Source organism: Leuciscus leuciscus (assembly GCF_965113295.1).
Source record: "Leuciscus leuciscus genome assembly, chromosome: 2".
NCBI lineage: Eukaryota > Metazoa > Chordata > Actinopteri > Cypriniformes > Leuciscidae > Leuciscus > Leuciscus leuciscus.
Window position 1 is genome coordinate 26,624,619 of NC_138726.1, and position 20,263 is coordinate 26,644,881.

The window sequence follows — 20,263 nt, forward strand, 5'->3', positions numbered from 1 at the left end:
AGGGAAATTAATCACTTGATAATCACTTTTGTTGGCAAGAAAGATGCTATTACAGTGGTGCTAATTGTTAAACATGGAAACGCAATGAAAAAGGGCACTGAGGTGAACCGGCCTCCTCTTTTATAATGAGGAATGATGCAGATCACTGCTCGGCTCCTATCCGTCCGCATAATCAGATGAGTGTGTGTGTGTGTGTATTTTTATTGGATCATTAAAATCATAACAAATACCCGGTGTGTTGCCGCTGTCTTTGTTTATTTGACTTGCTGTAAGTGTTAACTCTGTATTAGAGTTGGATTTAACTCATCTGGATTCAGACAGGATTACTGGGGCTTGTTGATAAGATGAAGTCTCCATTATCCTGTGATCACAAGTGCTGTTTGGCAGAGATCTGACGTGCAGGTAAATGTTGTGTGTTTGGATTTCCCTCCTCCTGTCTGTGCCAGCACAGCTTTTCACCTGCCACAGATGGATGTGTGTGTGTGAGCCTAAATGTTTGCGTGTGTGTGCGCACGTGGGTCACATTTTGCCTGCATTGTGATGGCCAAATGTCCCCATGATTGTAGTAAAACCTGAAACAACCTACACTGATTAGAAAAGAGGCTTAATGAACATATAAATAGTTTCTTAAAGGGATAGTTCACAATTCTGCCAACATTTTCTGACATTGTTGGATATACAAAGATACACAAGAGGATAAAAAAAATAAAATAAAATAAAAATCTGCTTTTTTTTTGTCCATGCAATGAAAGACAGTGGGGTCCAATGTTGTTATTGGACAATTACCTAACTACCCTTACCTTATAAATAATACTAAAATGAATGTTTCAGTTCCTCACAATATCTTCTTGTGAAGAATGATCATGTAAAAATTCAGAAAGGATTTTAAGGGTTTGGGGATTGAAAATAGCTTTAGCTCATTCAAAAGCAGTTGAAGTCAATGAAAAGTCCTTGTAGAAAAACAAATGTGTGTGTGTGTGTGTGTGTGTGTGTGTGTTTGCAACTTACCCAACCTGTTCAATCAATCACTTATACTCATACACTTGAGTTCTGTCATTGTTCCTTATTTTATTGGGGTTTACCGCTTACTTAGAAGAGGTCATGTCATTCAAGAGTATATTCCACCTGATTGTACAGAGTCTGTTCCATTTAATTATAAGTGATCATTAAGCATTTTTCGCCTTTGCTCTCGATTCGAGCACACATTAATTTAGGGTCTCTGCAGAGAAGATGCTTCATAAGCACTTTGTTCATTCCAAATTGGCATGGACTCATAATGCAGGTGAGACTTGCTGTGATAGCACAGGGAATAATCAAAGTCTCTGCCAGGAGCAGAAACAAGCATCCTGCCCCTGAATGATTACAGTGATTGTATAAACCCAATGAGAAAGACCATGTTCTGTCATAGATCAGGGAGAAGGTCTGTCTCTCTCTCTCTCTCTCTCTCTCTCTGTAGTTCATGAAAGCAGAGCTCAAAGCCATCTGCTAAATAAAGAAAAAAAAAACACGTTAAAGAGAGAACATGAATATGAGAGAGACATGTTGAGAGAGGGTTGCCATGACAGGGATTTATATATAAGGTAGTCAGTGAGACTGCGATGTAGATTAAAGAAGGAAATATTTCATTATTTATTTAGTTTTTCTTGCTCTTTTGCAGAAGTCCAGGTGAAAGACCTTTGAAGAACTGGGGCTTTGATGGTGATAAATTGACATCTCTCTCTCTCTCTCTCTCTCTCTCTCTCTCTCTTTCTTTACTTGGGTCGGCCGTGTTCTAGTTTTGGATTGACATAAGAGATGTGGGGAAGAAAGGCTACAGCCTCATGGTTAGAGAGATAGTGTGTGTATCAGGGTGATGGAGCCCAAAGAAAGATCTGTGTGTCTGCTTTCACATGCCAGTCTGTGCTTTTGAAAATAACTCCGTCTGTAATCGTATCAGATTGTTTTGATGGTGTTTATGTACCCTACCAGTCAAAAAGTCTGGTGTCACTTGACTCGGTTTATGTTTCTCATGATCTTACGTTTTGCCCTGAAGGCTTGAATTAAGTTTAGCAGAGAAATAAACTGTGCCTGTGGATTTCTTTTCGGCAAAACATATGATTTTATATTACATCCATCCATCCATTCTCCAAAGCGTTTGTCCTGTGTAGCGTTGCGGGAATGCTGGAGCCTATCCCAGCCAGGACTCAGGATGGTTATTAGAGTTAACGGCGACTGGAACTAAAACCATTTTTAAAAAAACATACATTTTTGTTACGTGAAATTAAAATAAATGTTAAATGAAATAAAAGTATTAAAATCTCATTTTTATTTTATTTTATTTGATGTACTAAAAGAACTAAAACTGGAGTAAATAAATAATACAAATATATCATCATATACTGTACATCTTAACTAATAAAAATGACATAAATGCACAAGCTAGAACTAACTAAAATGAAAATTATTGAATACAAATATTCAAACTATAAATAAAAACTATAATAAAGTAACGCTGAATCGAAGCAAGGATTTAATTTAATTAAATTTTTTAATATTTTATTTGTAATGGACTAATTTAAACAATTTGTGAAAAAAAAAAAAAAAAAAAAAAACATTAACAAGTGTCCATAATACATGGGACCTCCTTCAATATTATTCAAATGTATTCCAGGTGCATATTTGATGTATAATGAAGTTGGTTAAATCTTCAGCAATACTTTAGTTTGGGGACTAATTTACATTATTACCTAGTTGCTTATTGGCATGCATATTACTAGCATATTGGCTGTTTATTAGTACTTATAAAGCACATATTAATACCTTATTCTGCATGACCCTATTTTTCATCCCTTCATCCTACCCCATACCTAAATTTGACAACTACCTAACTAACTATTAATAAGCAGTTAATTAGGACTTTGAGGCAAAAGTTGTAGTTAATAGTGAATATGTGTTCCCTAAACTAAAGCATGACCAAATCTTTTCATAAATGTGAAAAATAGTAATAATAAAGGAAGGAGTAGGTGTGTGAACAAAATTTGACTAGTACTGTAAACTGTTAACATAAAGAAGGCAAGACAGGGTGTTATTTACCTGAACAGCGACTGTGTGGGCTGGAAAAGTACATGATTCTTTACCACAAAAAGACACATTTTGATTCTTTGCATCCATCTATCCTGACCAAAACGTCCTTCATAATTGTGTTTATAACACCTCGGCTGAGTACAAAGGAAAGCTGATTAAATGAAATGGGATTGTGGTTCATTTAGACACTGTACAAGGTTAGTCTCTTAGCAGGTGTGTGATGGGAGACTTCATGCAGCGTCAAATTCTGCCATGCAACTTTCATTAGTGTGGGATTATCCATATTAGCTGTTCCCATATTCCCACCGATAATGAAGTCTAATTATTTCTGGTGCTCCCTCAAAGCGACAAGAGATGGATTTTCCTGCAGCGGCAAGAGTGTACGCTCCCTAAAACAACTTTGGTGAACGACTGTATGCTCGCTAATTACCACCTCTCAGTATAATGTGGGAATGTTCATGATAACTATGATGATGCTTCACCTTGTCATGCTACTATATCCCTTTCTAAAGACTAATGCAATTAGAGTCTTGTCCACTTATAATTCATGTGAACTCTTCATCATAGGCATCTTATAATGAGGCACTTGGACTGGTGTATTTCTGCAGCTATTGTCTTCTTGTTTATTTTCTTGCCAAAGTGTGATTAATGGGTTAACCACTTAATGAAAGTGGTGGGATGCTAATTAGGCTTGGCTTGGCAAGATAATACCATACAACATCATTCTGCTAGCACAGACTAACCAAAGGTTGTTATCGTAAATGTCTCCTTGTGTTTCACTCTAACCTCATGCTACTGTGTATAAAACTAATCGTTTTTGATCTCTGTGTCTCTACAGGTAGAGAGAGAAATAGCTATTCTGAAGCTCATAGAACACCCACATGTTTTGAAGTTGCATGATGTCTACGAAAATAAGAAATATTTGTAAGTATACACCACTTTTGTTTATCCATGCACAATGCAATGTATGAGCTGAGTGTGTATCAGTGCCTGGTAAACTCTGTATCTGTACGGAAGAGCAGAGGCTCTGATATCCCTGGATATGTGCTCGCGCTCCAGTGGCTGGGCTTAATGTAGTTTTCAATAATTGAAAAAGGAGCCACCATAGATGCAGCTGAGGAATTTGTTTTCTTAATATTCAGATGACACAGATGTATGGCCCGCACACTCGTAAAGTATTTGCCTATGAACATTTTTACACACAACAAATCAAGTATGAATCCATCCTTAATTTAAATCACGCTGACAGGTAATCGCATGAGAAAATCCTTTAATCGACTAATAAATCAGACTTCTGCCGTGTCAGTGAGTGTGTTTGTATGTGTGTTCAAATGTGAATGGGAGTCTGCGTGTATCTCATGAATACATGAATGCATGAGTATGACATAAATGTGTTTGCCCATCAGACAGGACGATTGCAGGAAGATATTTTGCAAACATGTACACATTCACTCAAATACAATACAGTCTGAGACTATATTGAAAATGTTGGCCTTTTGTCCATTTAAATTGGGGGGGGGGGGGGGGGGGGGTGAAACATTCTGGTGTGAAGGTGAACTTGTTAAAAGTTGCTAATCAAATAATCGAATTATTCATTTAGACTTTTACTCAAGTGGTGTGTTGATAATATAGTTTGTAATGGAAAATTTGGTTTGAAAAAAAAAACATGAAAATAGTAGCATTTTCTCTGTACAAAACCGTTCAAAAGTTTGGGGTCTGTATATCTATGTCTATTATTTAGCAAGGATGCATTAAATTGATCAAAAGTTACAATAAAGTATTTTACATTGTTACAGAAAATATCTATTTCAAATAAAAACATTTCTTTTGAACTGTATATTCAGTATCACCATTTCCAAAAAACTGTTAAGCAGCACAACTATAATTCTTTACTTTTATACATCAAAATATCAACATTTTGTTTTACATATGGAGGGGGGAATCAAGGATGATTGCGCCACCACTCACTATTTTCAACATTGATAATAATAAATGTTTCTTGAGCACCAAATCAGCGTATTAGTATGAGTTCTGAAGGATTATGTGACACTCAAAACTGGAGTAATGATGCTAAAAAAATTATATTTAACATTTTTAAATACTGTATATTCAAGTAGAACATTTAAATTGTTATGATATATCACAGTATTACATTTTGGACTATATTTTTATGAAATAAATGCAGCATTTGTGAAAATAAGAGGCTTATTTCAAAAACATAAATAAACCTTACCAACCCCAAACTTTTTAAAAGTAGTGTATACTGTAAATTGGCATGGTAGTAGATCTGTCCTGGGAGTTTCATAGCTGCTGTGTATCAGGATTTCTTATCTCCTGCTTGTTTTCCACAGATATTTGGTTCTAGAGCATGTGTCAGGTGGAGAGCTCTTTGACTACCTGGTAAAGAAGGGCAGGTTAACACCCAAAGAGGCCAGGAAGTTCTTCAGACAGATCATCTCTGCGCTGGACTTCTGCCACAGTCACTCTATATGGTAAGAGCTCTGGACTTCATTGCTTTGTACAAATCTCAGTTTGTTTTACAGGGCATCAGAATCCTTTATTTTGAGCATTGCTTGCACACTCTCATTATTTTGGTTCAAGAAAGTCAAGCGTGTTGGTTTTGTAGCCACTAACATTTTTTGTTTGTTTTCATACATCATGTATAGCCACAAGCTGTTGTTGTCCGACCTGTTTTATTGCTGCGGTCTCATTTATTATGTATGGTAAAAGCCACCTCAAGTGAAGCATGTTTCAGTCATTGCAAAGCATTGTTATGAATACTAAATATCATAAAAATTGAGATATTACTATTTTGCACATTTAGTTTCTAGCCACACACTCACACTCACACATACTTTCCAGGTCAAAGATTAATGGCTCCCCTCCAGTGCAACTGCAGAAAAGTAGAGTTTTTATCACTGAGTGTATCCTTAAGCCTTTTCTCTCCACATCTTTGAGATATAAATGAAAAATATGCTCACATTTTCTCTGTATGCTTTCTCTCAATCTTTTCTGACTGTAGAGCCAAGAGGGTTTCAATTAGCCGTACAAAAACTGGAAAATAATAAAGGTTTTTGCCTTCTTACACAGTTCCTGAGATTTTCAAATAATTTTAAGTTAAAATACTGAGAAACAAGTGCTTCATCTTCACCCCAGCGTAGTTTTTTATCAAAGTGTGTTGTTGTAATGAGGTGACCTACCCCAAAAACACAAATAAAAGAAGAATCTTTTCAGAGGTATTTAAAAACTAATTTAGTTTTTGAAAAAGTTAAGTATCCATATGAATTTCTCTTGCTAATAGATCATGGTAGAATAAGACTTTTTCTTAGAAAAAAAGTTTTTGGAAAGGCAGGCAAAAAGTATTGCAATACAGAGAAATGGCTTTATGGACACCAGTTTTTTTTTAATTCTTTATTAATCAGTGGTGTCTGGATCATCAAATATAAATTTTATTTAATATTGGATCGTTTGAAACATACATTACATTTTTTACAAAGTACATTTAGTTTATATTAACGGTCTAATTTTCAAGCTGGACGTGTTGTGGCAATGATAAATGAACACAGAAAATTCTTTAAAAATCAAAAATAATGTAGGCCTATAGCCTACTTACTATGGTCAATTTTCAGAATTTCACATTGATTATTATATAGAAATCCTTAATGATAATCATCCATCAAGATTTTTATGTTGTCATTTTAGGATACAATCTTGCATTATGTTGGGAAAATTAAGTGTGGATTCTCAAATTTTACTTACAAAAATAAACATTTTCAAAGTTTGAACCTGTCAAACTGACCAAGTACAACTACAGAACTTCATCAATTATACATCATGAACAGTGACAAACTAGTCAGTTGGACGACAGCCTGTGATTTCGACTGTAGTCTTAAATGTACTTTCATCTAACTTTTTACAACTTTAACCCTTTCGCACGTACGATCACACCATTGTGATCAGTCTAGGCTGGTCCCTGGAGTGTACGATCACACCATTGTGATCAGTCTAGGCTGGTCCCTGGAGCGTACGATCACTCCGTTGTGATCAGTCTAGGCTGGTCCCTGGAGCGTAGGATCACACCATTGTGATCAGTCTAGGCTGGTCCCTGGAGCGTACGATCACACTGGTTTGATTAGAACGGTCAGTGCATCACGTGATCAACTGCTAAATTCAAATGTGCTTTTGCGCGTTGGCTGGCACTGAGCCGGAGATGGACGTGCTCAGCGCTGTCATATATCACAACTTTTCAGTGTTTTCAACCATATAATGTTTATTTTAGGTTTCAGACATTTACATTCACGTAAATACAAAAAAACCCCATACATTTAGAGTTTGTAAAATACACACTGATGTCTATGGAAGCGGCAATAATAATCCTTTCCATTATAATTAGACACATTTTATTCATATCAGATACACATTGTGTAAGTAACTTTAAAGTTTACTCTATTCTTCTCCCAGTTCACCGGCCACTTACTTTCATGTATTTCGGGAGAAGTGGATGAATTCACGTGTTGTTAATCCAACAGATCCGATTCTCTGAACTGTAGCACAAACTAACATGGTGGCGCCCATCGCGCATACAGCTCAACTAACGCGATCGTTATAAAGGTGTTTAAACAACAAAACACATCTACTTGCATATATTTGACAATCGGAATATCAGATATTTCATGCTATAGCTAACAAATTTGTGAATATAAAAAAAAAGAATAAAAAAAAAAAGACATAAAAGCAGATCATTATTCATTCAGCGCTGTTGTGGCTGCGGTATGTCACGTGACAAGAAATTACGCGTCACCGTGGAAACCATAATGTGACACGTTCTAAAAAACGGTCACCTTGAAAAACTCACGCTGGGGGGTTAGCCAGAATATTTTAAACGTACGTGTTAAAGGGTTAAGAGATATCGCTAATGCTAATAATGATTCTGTTTGAATTCTCACAACCATATCCTCTTCATATGCTAATATACTAATGCACTGAAGGGGCAGCCATTAGCACAATATTTGCATCTGTTTACCAATGCGCTTCAGCAGGCGCACAGCTTAATGAAGAATGCCTCATGCTTCCAGCACAGCTCAACTAGCTGATGGATGGTTTGAAGGCCTTTCTCGATAGATGATGGAAAGCATTGAATAAACAGCATAGCAGGGAGGCATCACTCGTTCTCTCCTCTGCTCGTTCACAGCCATTTTCCTCTCTGGGGTTTGAAACCACCACACAGATTATGTTCGGTGTTGATAGCCTTATGCTATCATTGCATTCACAGGGATACAATTATGGCTTTCTGGCCCTACTGTGAGGACAGACAGTCTGAATCAAGTCTGTCAAATTCATCAGCCTTTTACATGATGCAAGTGCTGTCAGCTACACAAGGTCGTCAGAGAGGAAAAAGAAAAGAGTTGAGCCACATTAACTCTTGTCTAAGTTAACTGGGCCTGATCCTGTGTTATGTAAAGCAGTTGCCAGTGTTGTATGGAAAGATTTATAACTTTTTGCTGTATTTCATGAGTAATGCTACTAGTCGCTACATGCATCAGCAGTGTGAGCTGCTAAACTCCAGTCCAAACTATAAAAAGAAACTGAAGAACAATAGTTCCAAGATTAACTGCTTGTTTTTATGACTCTAGTTATTGGTCTGCATATTTTAGTGCTCTTAAGTGTGGACTGTGTCTACAAAGATGAATGTGCTGTTCGGATGACATAGAAATTAGGAGAACACATAGAGATAGGAAAAGGCACAGAGAGATGGTAGAAAAGTGATATTGCTGACATACTGGTGGTTATTAAAACCTCAATAAATTGACCTTAGTCAGGGTAGACACCATATTTTATTTAATGTGAATGAAAATGAGGCTGTGAGCTGTATTTCTACATCACGCAACATCATGGTATAACAGCAACCTCACAGCATTGTCACTAGTGTTCTCCTCAAGGAGGGATTGTGCTTATCTGTTCCATGAACTTCTACTTTGTCAAGGAATATAATGAGCACCCATTTCACACCTACATTAAGTGTATGGATGGAGCATCCAAGTGTATCTTTTTTTGCCTATATTGAGCTCTCAAATCATTAGGTTGGGACAGAGTTGGTGGTTGTTATAGTAGTGGGTATGTTTTGGTAACCAGTTTGCCGTATAGAACAAAGGGTCTCCCTTCTGAAGCTATTCAATTTCATTTCGATGCCTTTTCATCCTGAGCATTCATAATTAGACAGCGCATAATGAGACTTCCTTGCAATCAGGCATTATAATGAGAGACAGAGCAGCAGAATGGCTTAACAGTTGATGGCTAAGTGCTGTTGTAGGGCATACAACATGTTTTGCATGCTTGAATAGTGCAGTATCTGGTTATTGTGTTTAAAACAAGCAGAGTTCATCTGAAAAGGATGTTTATGATTGTGTCATGTAGTTTCTGATACCCAGAGATCATCCAGTCAGTCCTGCTATACCCAATCATTCTCTTGCTGGCATCTAATCAGAAGAGCCTTTCAGTAAACACACACCAGTATTGACTGGGAGCCTCATGCTATCTTTCCATTACAGAGAGCTCCTCCTTCTCCTTAGTTGCCTTGGCATGAGAGAGATGAATCAATCTCTATAGTAAAGAACTCTATTGCTGGTCTGTGTTTAACCTTTGCAATAACTTATTTCTGGTTGAAGAGATACCCGCTCTTTTATAGCTGGTGCTTCCAGAATTCACATTTATTGTGGCAACTCCAACATACAGAGCCTTTTATAGATGAACGTGTGCAGTTTAAAAGATTCACTTAGGCTACTACTAATAATGTTGTGATTGTGTTGACTGGTAGAGCATGAGATTTGACTGAAATGCATTGATAATATTGACAAGATCCCGCTCTGACTGTCTTTCTATCCCATGATCAAGTAATTACTGTAGGTGCCTGGCCAGATGTTTTCATGTCTGCCAGTTCACTGTGGTTGCAGATGGTTATTGAGTTCTAAGAATGGTTAAGCTTGCTTCAGTGCAATTGTAGTTATTGCGGCAAAAGGAGGAAAGTATTTCTGGTTCAAGTCACGTTTCTATCCCACCAACAATTATTGGCCAGTTGTTGTTGCCAAACCATCCCAAATGAAGAGCTTCAGTAAATTCTCATTGGCTCACAGGTCACGATCAGCTGTCTTTTGAAAGATACTTGAAATGTACAAGCTGCTTTTTGATCTCTTGGGACTAAAATGGTCTTCTGTTCCTCGACCACTTCCTCGCTCAGGATGAAAGACGCTTCGCTTCTTGACACTGGCACACAAAGCTCTGAATTTTTATCTTCAGATCAGAGGATTTCACAATGGTACAAGGAATCAACATGTTTCCCATGATGTCTGATCAAGAGATTTGGTGCTGAGTCTGATACTGGCAGCTTAAACAAGTAATATAAAATGTGGTTAAGCTGGAACATTCAATAAAATCACAAACATCTTTATTGACCCATGTGCACAGTGGAGGTTTACCAGTCAACAACGAGTTTAGTTTTTCAAATATCAGTTTTTTCAAATATAATTTCCTGAGTAATAACAATGAAACAGTGAAAAACAACTTTAATGAACTTCACATTTTTAAGGATTTTATCTTTTAATGAGGCTTTTTCTTCATTATGATATCAGGACATTTGTGTCACATTGACTATGCATTTTGAAATAATTCAAAATTAATAATAATACAAATAAAATAAAAGACATTAAAAACATGCTCATCATAGAAGTTATACACCATTGTGTAGATGTTTATACTGCCCTACAAAGGCAAAACGCCGTAACATCATGTTTGGTCAAAAATGAGTTAGTGTCATTTTTGTGGTATTTGAGACCTCCTTTATCATGTGAATAAATATCGTGAGTCAATTTGACTGTTTTAACGAGAAAATAAAGGGCTATGACAACCGTAACTTCCAAAACCATAGGAGAAACCACAGCAGAACACCGTAACAGTTGTTACGGCTCTTTGCCTTTGTTCCAGCACGCTGAAGTTGAGTTACGGTGTTCTGACTTTGTTTAGCCTGGCATCAAGAGAGATGTTACGGTGCCGCTGTGATGTTACTGTACTCTGGCTTTGTCATACTGTCAAATGTGGCGCTCTTTAATTGTCACCAAACCACGTAACATACACACAACACATCTTTGGCCAGACTAACTGCTCCAAGTATGCAATCAGAAACAAAACAAGGTGAACAAGCCATACTTAGATGGTATGCAAGCTAATAGGTTGTCATAAATGTTGTTATTTTTGTTCAGGGCGATGGTTCAGATCTGTCAATATCAGTGACAGCCCGGAGCTAGCTAAATTTAATCTGTGTCACGTAAGTTAGCGCTAACGTTGACACTCGCCTCACATCAGACGCCGAAAACCAATTATTAAATACACAGGCATCCTACCTTTCCATGCAATCCGATATAATCCATGGAAGATGCATAATCCATAATCCATAGCAATGCACGTCATCTGCTGTATCCACAACAATCCATACGTGTTTGAGCCATATTTCCTTCTTGCAGGTGTTCATGTCAGATCTTACACAAATCCATATAGCACTAAGCTAGTTATCGCTAACGTCCGTACAAAGTAGGCTAACCTAAATGGTAAAAGTAATTCCAACTTTTTTTCGGTTGACTCTGTCTATATTATCTCAGAATTAAAAAGCAGTAATCCAAGTCGAGTTCGTTGACTGTGCGTCTTGAGCAGTTTGGTGGCCCTTAACCCTTTAACTGTCACCGTCATTTTAATTCAACCTCTAATAAACGCATAAAAAGAGCGCATATGTGCGTTATAGCTGGCAGCCGTATCACAAATCGAGAATCCATAATATTTTTGTTTATATATATATTTTTTTTTAGATAATTTAATAATTTTTTAACTCTTGGTATAAAAACAAACTGAGCTTTCTACCAATCTTTCATTATTTTTCATGTTTATTGCTATTTCAAAATAAAAGCCTAAACACGCCTAATGAATATGAAATATTCTTGTTGCAAATTGATAAATTACTGCTCCTCTGTAATTTATAAAATAAAATAAAAACATTTGTATTCAATTATAATTAAATGATCTTTATTGTGAAAATATTTCTTGCATTTATTCATACTGTACATACTGTACTGCAAAGTAACTTATCTGTTTACGTTTTACTTATCTGTTTATCTGTATCTGTCATACTGTTTAACGTTGTTAGTGTTGCCGCACTATCCTGATCATTATAGCACTAAATAGGAACAACCAAAGGTCTTCTATATAATTTAAAACACATACCATGAAGACTAGACCTTGGTTAGGTGTTCTTATAATGGATGTAAGTATGGGGGACAGCAAGCAAATATTGATTATATGTCAGTTACTGCCTTTTGCCTTTGCACGACTCCTTATTTTTGGCATATGATACAAAGGCAGAGTACAGTAACAGCCAAACAAGGGTCAAAGGTCAAGTTTGAGCTCAAGATTTTTTGCATACAAACATTTCTTCATTATAGCAACTAGTTGTCACATTTTGGGAGTCCTACCTATAATACTTTTGTCTGGACAAAACAGAAACTTTAAAGTCATTTTTCTCAGTTTCACACTCTAGCGAGTTAAGGTCTTTTGCCTTTGCAGGGCAGTATACCTTAAGCATGTTTTTGTTCCTCTTGTTTTGCAGTCACAGAGACCTGAAGCCAGAGAACCTGCTGCTGGATGAGAAGAATAACATCAGGATAGCAGACTTTGGCATGGCTTCTCTACAGGTTGGAGACAGTCTCTTAGAAACCAGCTGTGGGTGAGTCATACTCCATGTTCCGGCAACAATTAGCAGCATACGTGAAACATGTTTTTCATAAAACAAGGGGAAACCACATTTGGAGCATAAATACACTGTTTAAATTTCATAATAGGGTACAATCATGCTTAATTTGGCTAAAACATTACATGCTAATGTAATTGTTTGATTTGCATTTTGATCTGAATAGAATTAAAGTATAAATTTAGGTTTGGATTGACAAGTCCCTTTCACATAAAATGGCTATTGAGAAGAATAGCGTTGTATTGAGAAGATGCTATTGACAGATTTGAAAAGTATGCTAAACTAGCAAAATCACTCCCATTGATAGTCTAAGGCACAAATGCAGCACTTGGTTCATTTGCATACATCATTATGATAAGAGCCAGAGAAATGGCACAATATTAACAACTGATGGCTGTAACTGAATGACTAAGTCTTGTATTGAGACACTTGGCTGAGCCTGTTGCCACTGAGGCACTTCCTGAACTGCTACTATTAGTGAAAAATATGAATATGATAGCCTGACCCCACTCTGGCTTTTATAGTCCCTGTGAATGTGTAATGCAGGCCATTAGAGGCACCATTATCAATGAAAAGGAGAGGGCTAGGTGCCAAAGTGCAGAGCATATTATCACGGATAGAGATTAATCAAGACTTTGAAATCCGCCCCAAGTGTCCAGTCCATAGCTTTAACTTCAGTCGGTGTACTTCTGCTCCTATTAGCCATCACTAGAATGGTGCCAGGGCTTTGATGCTTTCCTTCGACTGAGGCGTGCTGTAATTATTGATTGTGACTTTCCCATCTCTAGGCACAGATATGACAGTTTTTAATTAAACACATTCATCTTTAGGCTCCTCGTATGCTGTCTGCTTGACACAAATGTATTCTGTTTACCACGGTTAATGGACTCCAATTGAATTTGAAAGGGGCAGACCCCTCACGTATGAACACAGCAAGACAGGACGACTAACACAGAGCCTCCCAGTCATACCTCTTTGCCATGCATTCATTCATTTGGATCTGAGGCTCATTCCTTGCCGAGTGGATGGACTGACCTAATTTTGAAATACCTTTAGTTCTGAAAAGTCTCTCTGCCATATTTGGTAATTTTGTGTGAAGGGGTGGTTACATAAAAAAAAAAATGGCCATGGCTTCTTGGAATTTCAGTCAATTTAATTAGATCCCCCTCCACAACCTCCATTCAAGTGAAACTAGATTACCCACAATATAGTGCAAATTTCCCTAGTACCACTGGTCATATTTGGACCATTACTCTATGTCCCTTAAGCTTGCAAGTTTGATAATAACATCAAAGAAACCTTCCTTTGCTGCTGCTTGTTCTCTGAGGCATTACCAGCACTAACTAACTGGCACAAAGTCAGATTAGCTCAGAGTAAAAACTAATGTCTAATGTCAAGAGAAAAAGAGTCGATTTTTAGATTTTTCAAAAAAAAAAAATTTTATTAACCGCATCTTGGTTTATATTAGTAAATTCTCTTCATCGGGGTCTTTTCACAATAGCTTAATCACCCCCTGTGGCTTTCCTGATTTGCCATATCAATCCTCCCTCATGTTCCTATCATAGAGGATATCCATGGCACACATACAGAAATCAGGCTTCTGCAACACTGCCGGAACCGTTATTGTAGTTTAGTTTGCAAGATAATGAGGCGGAGAGTATCTGTTTATAGTGGCAGATGGGAGTTTTACTTACTCAAACATGTTCTGAGGGCAGAAAGGAAAATGATTGGTTTACAGCTTCAACCAATGAAGCTGAAGCAAGGGCGGGGTTTAGACGTTTGAATTTGAGATGCGCTGCGGAGGGATTTCTTGAAGAATAGTCGGAATAAAAGACATGTTCGTGGGAGAACGCATTTATTGCAAGGTAAGTGAATTTACAACTATATTGTGTTACAATTCAACATCCTCTAACGTTTACTAAGATAATAAGCGAACATTTAAAAATGCACAGAACTAATCATCGTCTAAATATCGTATTGTATGCATTTTGATTTGACTGTTTCATCAGTCGACCAAAACAAAGCTGCTTATGGGGTAACTGGTGTAAAACATGCTTTTCCAATGCTACCTCGCTGTCTGTTAAATTGATGTGCGAGAACAGAACTCGTTCAAATTTTCCGCGATATTTCAACGGTCAAAATGATACATCTCCCGCGATCGCGCTGCTCTCAGGGCAGGAGTAACGTTACTCGATAGATTCAAATTGCTGTTATTTTTAGTGTATTACGAGCTCTCAGGGCAGGAGTATAGATTCAAATTGCTGTTATTTTTAGTGTATTACGAGCTCTCAGGGCAGGAGTATAGATTCAAATTGCTGTTATTTTGGTGTATTACGCGCTGCTCTCAGGGCAGGACTACTCAATAGATTCAAATCACTTTTATTTTAGTGTATTACGCGCTGCTCTCAGGGCAGGAGTACTCAATAGATTCAAATCACTTTTATTTTAGTGTATTACATGCTGCTCTCAGGGCAGAAGTACTCAATAGATTCAAATCACTTTTATTTTAGTGTATTACGCGCTGCTCTCAGGGCAGGAGTACTCAATAGATTAAAATCGCTGTTATTTTAGTGTATTACGCGCTGCTCTCAGGGCAGGAGTATAGATTCAAATTGCTGTTATTTTAGTGTATTACGAGCTCTCAGGGCAGGAGTATAGATTCAAATTGCTGTTAGTTTAGTGTATTGCGCGCTGCTCTCAGGGCAGGAGTACTCAATAGATTCAAATCACTTTTATTTTAGTGTATTACGCGCTGCTCTCAGGGCAGGATTACTCAATAGATTCAAATTGCTGTTATTTTAGTGTATTGCGCGCTGCTCTCAGGGCAGGAGTACTCAATAGATTCAAATCACTTTTATTTTAGTGTATTACGCGCTGCTCTCAGGGCAGGAGTACTCAATAGATTCAAATCACTTTTATTTTTGTGTATTACATGCTGCTCTCAGGGCAGGAGTACTCAATAGATTCAAATCGCTGTTATTTTAGTGTATTATGTGCTGCTCTCAGGGCAGGAGTACTCAATAGATTCAAATCGCTGTTATTTTAGTGTATTACGCGCTGCTCTCAGGGCAGGATTACTCAATAGATTCAAATTGCTGTTATTTTAGTGTATTACGCGCTGCTCTCAGGGCAGGAGTACTCAATAGATTCAAATCACAGTTATTTTTAGTGTATTACGTGCTGCTCTCAGGGCAGGAGTATAGATTCAAAATGCTGTTATTTTTAGTGTATTACGAGCTCTCAGGGCAGGAGTATAGATTCAAATTGCTTTTATTTTAGTGTATTACGTGCTGGTCTCAGGGCAGGAGTACTCAATAGATTCAAATCGCTGTTATTTTTAGTGTATTACGCGCTGCTCTCAGGGCAGGAGTACTCAATAGATTCAAATCGCTGTTATTTTAGTGTATTACGCGCTGCTCTCAGGGCAGGAGTACTCAATAGATTCAAATCACTTTTATTTTAGTGTATTACGCGCTGCTCTCAGGGCAGGAGTACTCAATAGATTCAAATCGCTGTTATTTTAGTGTATTACGCGCTGCTTTCAGGGCAGGAGTACTCAATAGATTCAAATCACAGTTATTTTTAGTGTATTACGCGCTGCTCTCAGGGCAGGAGTATAGATTCAAATTGCTGTTATTTTTAGTGTATTACGAGCTCTCAGGGCAGGAGTATAGATTAAAATTGCTGTTATGTTAGTGTATTACGCGCTGCTCTCAGGGCAGGAGTATAGATTCAAATTGCTGTTATGTTAGTGTATTACGCGCTGCTCTCAGGGCAGGACTACTCAATAGATTCAAATCGCTGTTATTTTTAGTGTATTACTCGCTGCTCTCAGGGCAGGAGTACTCAATAGATTCAAATTGCTGTTATGTTAGTGTATTACGCGCTGCTCTCAGGGCAGGAGTACTCAATAGATTCAAATCGCTGTTATTTTTAGTGTATTACGCGCTGCTCTCAGGGCAGGAGTTTAGATTCAAATTGCTGTTATGTTAGTGTATTACGCACTGCTCTCAGGGCAGGAGTATAGATTCAAATTGCTGTTATGTTAGTGTATTACGCGCTGCTCTCAGGGCAGGAGAACTCAATAGATTCAAATCGCTGTTATTTTTAGTGTATTACGCGCTGCTCTCAGGGCAGGAGTACTCAATAGATTCAAATTGCTGTTATGTTAGTGTATTACGCGCTGCTCTCAGGGCAGGAGTATAGATTCAAATTGCTGTTATGTTAGTGTATTACGCGCTGCTCTCAGGGCAGTAGAACTCAATAGATTCAAATCGCTGTTATTTTTAGTGTATTACGCGCTGCTCTCAGGGCAGGTGTACTCAAATAGATTAATTCGCTTTTATTTTAGTGTATTACGCGCTGCTCTCAGGGCAGGAGTACTCAATAGATTCAAATTGCTGTTATTTTTAGTGTATTACGAGCTCTCAGGGCAGGAGTATAGATTCAAATTGCTGTTATGTTAGTGTATTACGCGCTGCTCTCAGGGCAGGAGTATAGATTCAAATTGCTGTTATGTTATTGTATTACGCGCTGCTCTCAGGGCAGGAGTACTCAATAGATTCAAATCGCTGTTATTTTTAGTGTATTACGCGCTGCTCTCAGGGCAGGAGTACTCAATAGATTCAAATCGCTGTTATTTTTAGTGTATTACGCGCTGCTCTCAGGGCAGGAGTACTCAATAGATTCAAATTGCTGTTATGTTAGTGTATTACGCGCTGCTCTCAGGGCAGGAGTACTCAATAGATTCAAATCGCTGTTATTTTTAGTGTATTACGCGCTGCTCTCAGGGCAGGAGTACTCAATAAATTCAAATCGCTGTTATTTTTAGTGTATTACGCGCTGCTCTCAGGGCAGGAGTATAGATTCAAATTGCTGTTATGTTAGTGTATTACGCGCTGCTCTCAGGGCAGGAGTATAGATTCAAATTGCTGTTATGTTAGTGTATTACGCGCTGCTCTCAGGGCAGGAGTACTCAATAGATTCAAATTGCTGTTATTTTTAGTGTATTACGCGCTGCTCTCAGGGCAGGAGTATAGATTCAAATTGCTGTTATGTTAGTGTATTACGCGCTGCTCTCAGGGCAGGAGTACTCAATAGATTCAAATTGCTGTTATTTTTAGTGTATTACGCGCCGCTCTCAGGGCAGGAGTACTCAATAGATTCAAATCGCTGTTATTTTAGTGTATTACGTGCTGCTCTCAGGGCAGGAGTACTCAATAGATTCAAATCGCTGTTATTTTTTGTGTATTACGCGCTGCTCTCAGGGCAGGAGTACTCAATAGATTCAAATCACAGTTATTTTTAGTGTATTACGCGCTGCTCTCAGGGCAGGAGTACTCAATAGATTCAAATCGCTGTTATTTTTAGTGTATTACGCGCTGCTCTCAGGGCAGGAGTACTCAATAGATTCAAATTGCTGTTATTTTTAGTGTATTACGCGCTGCTCTCAGGGCAGGAGTACTCAATAGATTCAAATCGCTGTTATTTTAGTGTATTACGCGCTGCTCTCAGGGCAGGAGTACTCAATAGATTCAAATCGCTGTTATTTTTAGTGTATTACGCGCTGCTCTCAGGGCAGGAGTACTCAATAGATTCAAATTGCTGTTATTTTTAGTGTATTACGCGCTGCTCTCAGGGCAGGAGTACTCAATAGATTCAAATCGCTGTTATTTTAGTGTATTACGCGCTGCTCTCAGGGCAGGAGTACTCCGATTCAATTTGACTTCAACATGCACTAACTGTGATAAGCACAATATAACTGTGTCTTTAGTGCTGTTTTGAGGGCATTATAAATGTATTTTAGCTTAAAGATCTTAAGATTTTTACAAGTAATTTTATTTGTTTACATTGGTTCCACGTTACAATAAGGTTTCATTAATGTCCCTTGCACCAAGTTTACTCTACAAAAGAAATAGTCCAGGAAATATTTTAAAATGAGGATGAAACTGAAGCTTTCAGGTGAAATACATTTTACATTTTGTTTTTTTATGACTATCAGCCTACATTGAAACCAACATCTTGTAATTCATTTGCAGGAAGACCTACAGATCTGGAGAATTTAAGGAGGAACTGACAGACATTTGACCAGGCGACCCGTAGCGTTGGGCCTAGTTTAACAGGAAGCCCATTCAAGTTCAATGACACCTGTCTAAAATAAAAATAATAAAGCAATTAAAAACCTCTAAGAATAATGATATGAGCTAGTTAAAAGTACAACAGTTTAATGATAGGCTACATCTTTGCTCTGAATTTTTTTGTGATATGTTTCTGTTTTATACATTTAATTCACTGGAAATGTTTTGTAATACTATAAAAAAGGAAAGTCATAATTATGCTTGAATTGGTTATTTTGCACAATTGGACCAAAAGACAGTTCAATAAAAATATAATTAGTAAACTAGTTATTTACAATCAATTTTTGTTCAGTCATTAAATGAAATAAAAATTCCATAATTTTGTAAGGATTGATTTCCTACAGGGGTTCAGGCTGCTAGACTGCCGAATAACTAAAGAAACGTTATCAGTAAGATGGTGGAAAACTGTAGATTTCTTGTCCATTACCACCCACTGCTACTTATATCAACAACGGAAATAAGTTGTTACAAGTAGTAGTTACAACTTGTAACAACAGCTAAATATGTGGCAGATTGCTGCTATAGAGTGACAATATTGTTTTGCAATAGGTAGCACTTCAAAGTCAATAACTAATCAAAACTAGTTGGCACATTATATGTAATTGAAAGGGTCTAATGACACTATATATGGTTACACTTAAAGTTACAAAATAGATGTGATGATAAAAACTTATCCCATCCCAAAATACCATTAATTGTACCCCCCATATATGTAAAGTGTTTCCTGAGAGATATAAAGAGAGGGAGTGTAGAAAGAGACAAATAGAGCCAGAGAATAAAAGGGACAGAGAAACTGTTATAATCTTTGATGCCTTCCTTGACCATGTGTCTGTAACCCAAATGTGAGACGTTCAAATCGACTAATTAGATAATTAAAATTTCCCCCATTGTAAAAGGTGTGACAATTCGTAGACCCCCGACGTACACACATTTTGACCTACAGGCCTTGAGCACTATCAGCACCTCTTGCCTTTAGGAATTCCAAATGGTACCCTGGGGTAAGAAAGGCGAATTGAAACAGTAAAAGAAAATGTTTTTGTTCATTTTCAAATATCTTTAATTATTTTCAATCTTACACTTTTCCACACAGACTTAAAATTGCAATCCTCTCTCTAGATTTTTCTAACCATATTAAACATTAATGATTCATAAAACATTACATTTTTGGTATACAGTACAATCAGTACAAAAGTTTTCTGGAAGTGATAAGCACTAACAGGATGAGAAGAAACCTAAGATGCTTTATAACAGGTGTGGTTTGATGTTGCATGAGTTA

The 20,263-nt window shown here is 37.4% G+C and overlaps 1 protein-coding gene across 8 annotated transcripts in view; it reads left to right on the forward strand.

Annotated features, from left to right (window-relative positions):
* Positions 1-20,263, forward strand: part of brsk2b (BR serine/threonine kinase 2b) — a 149,672-nt gene that overhangs the window by 93,655 nt on the left and 35,754 nt on the right. For all 8 annotated transcript variants that reach the window (XM_082161849.1, XM_082161852.1, XM_082161854.1 and 5 more), the window contains exons 3-5: positions 3,902-3,987; positions 5,415-5,555; positions 12,710-12,826. In XM_082161849.1, coding sequence (XP_082017975.1) covers positions 3,902-3,987; positions 5,415-5,555; positions 12,710-12,826 — 344 coding nt within the window. The remainder of the gene's footprint in view (positions 1-3,901; positions 3,988-5,414; positions 5,556-12,709; positions 12,827-20,263) is intronic.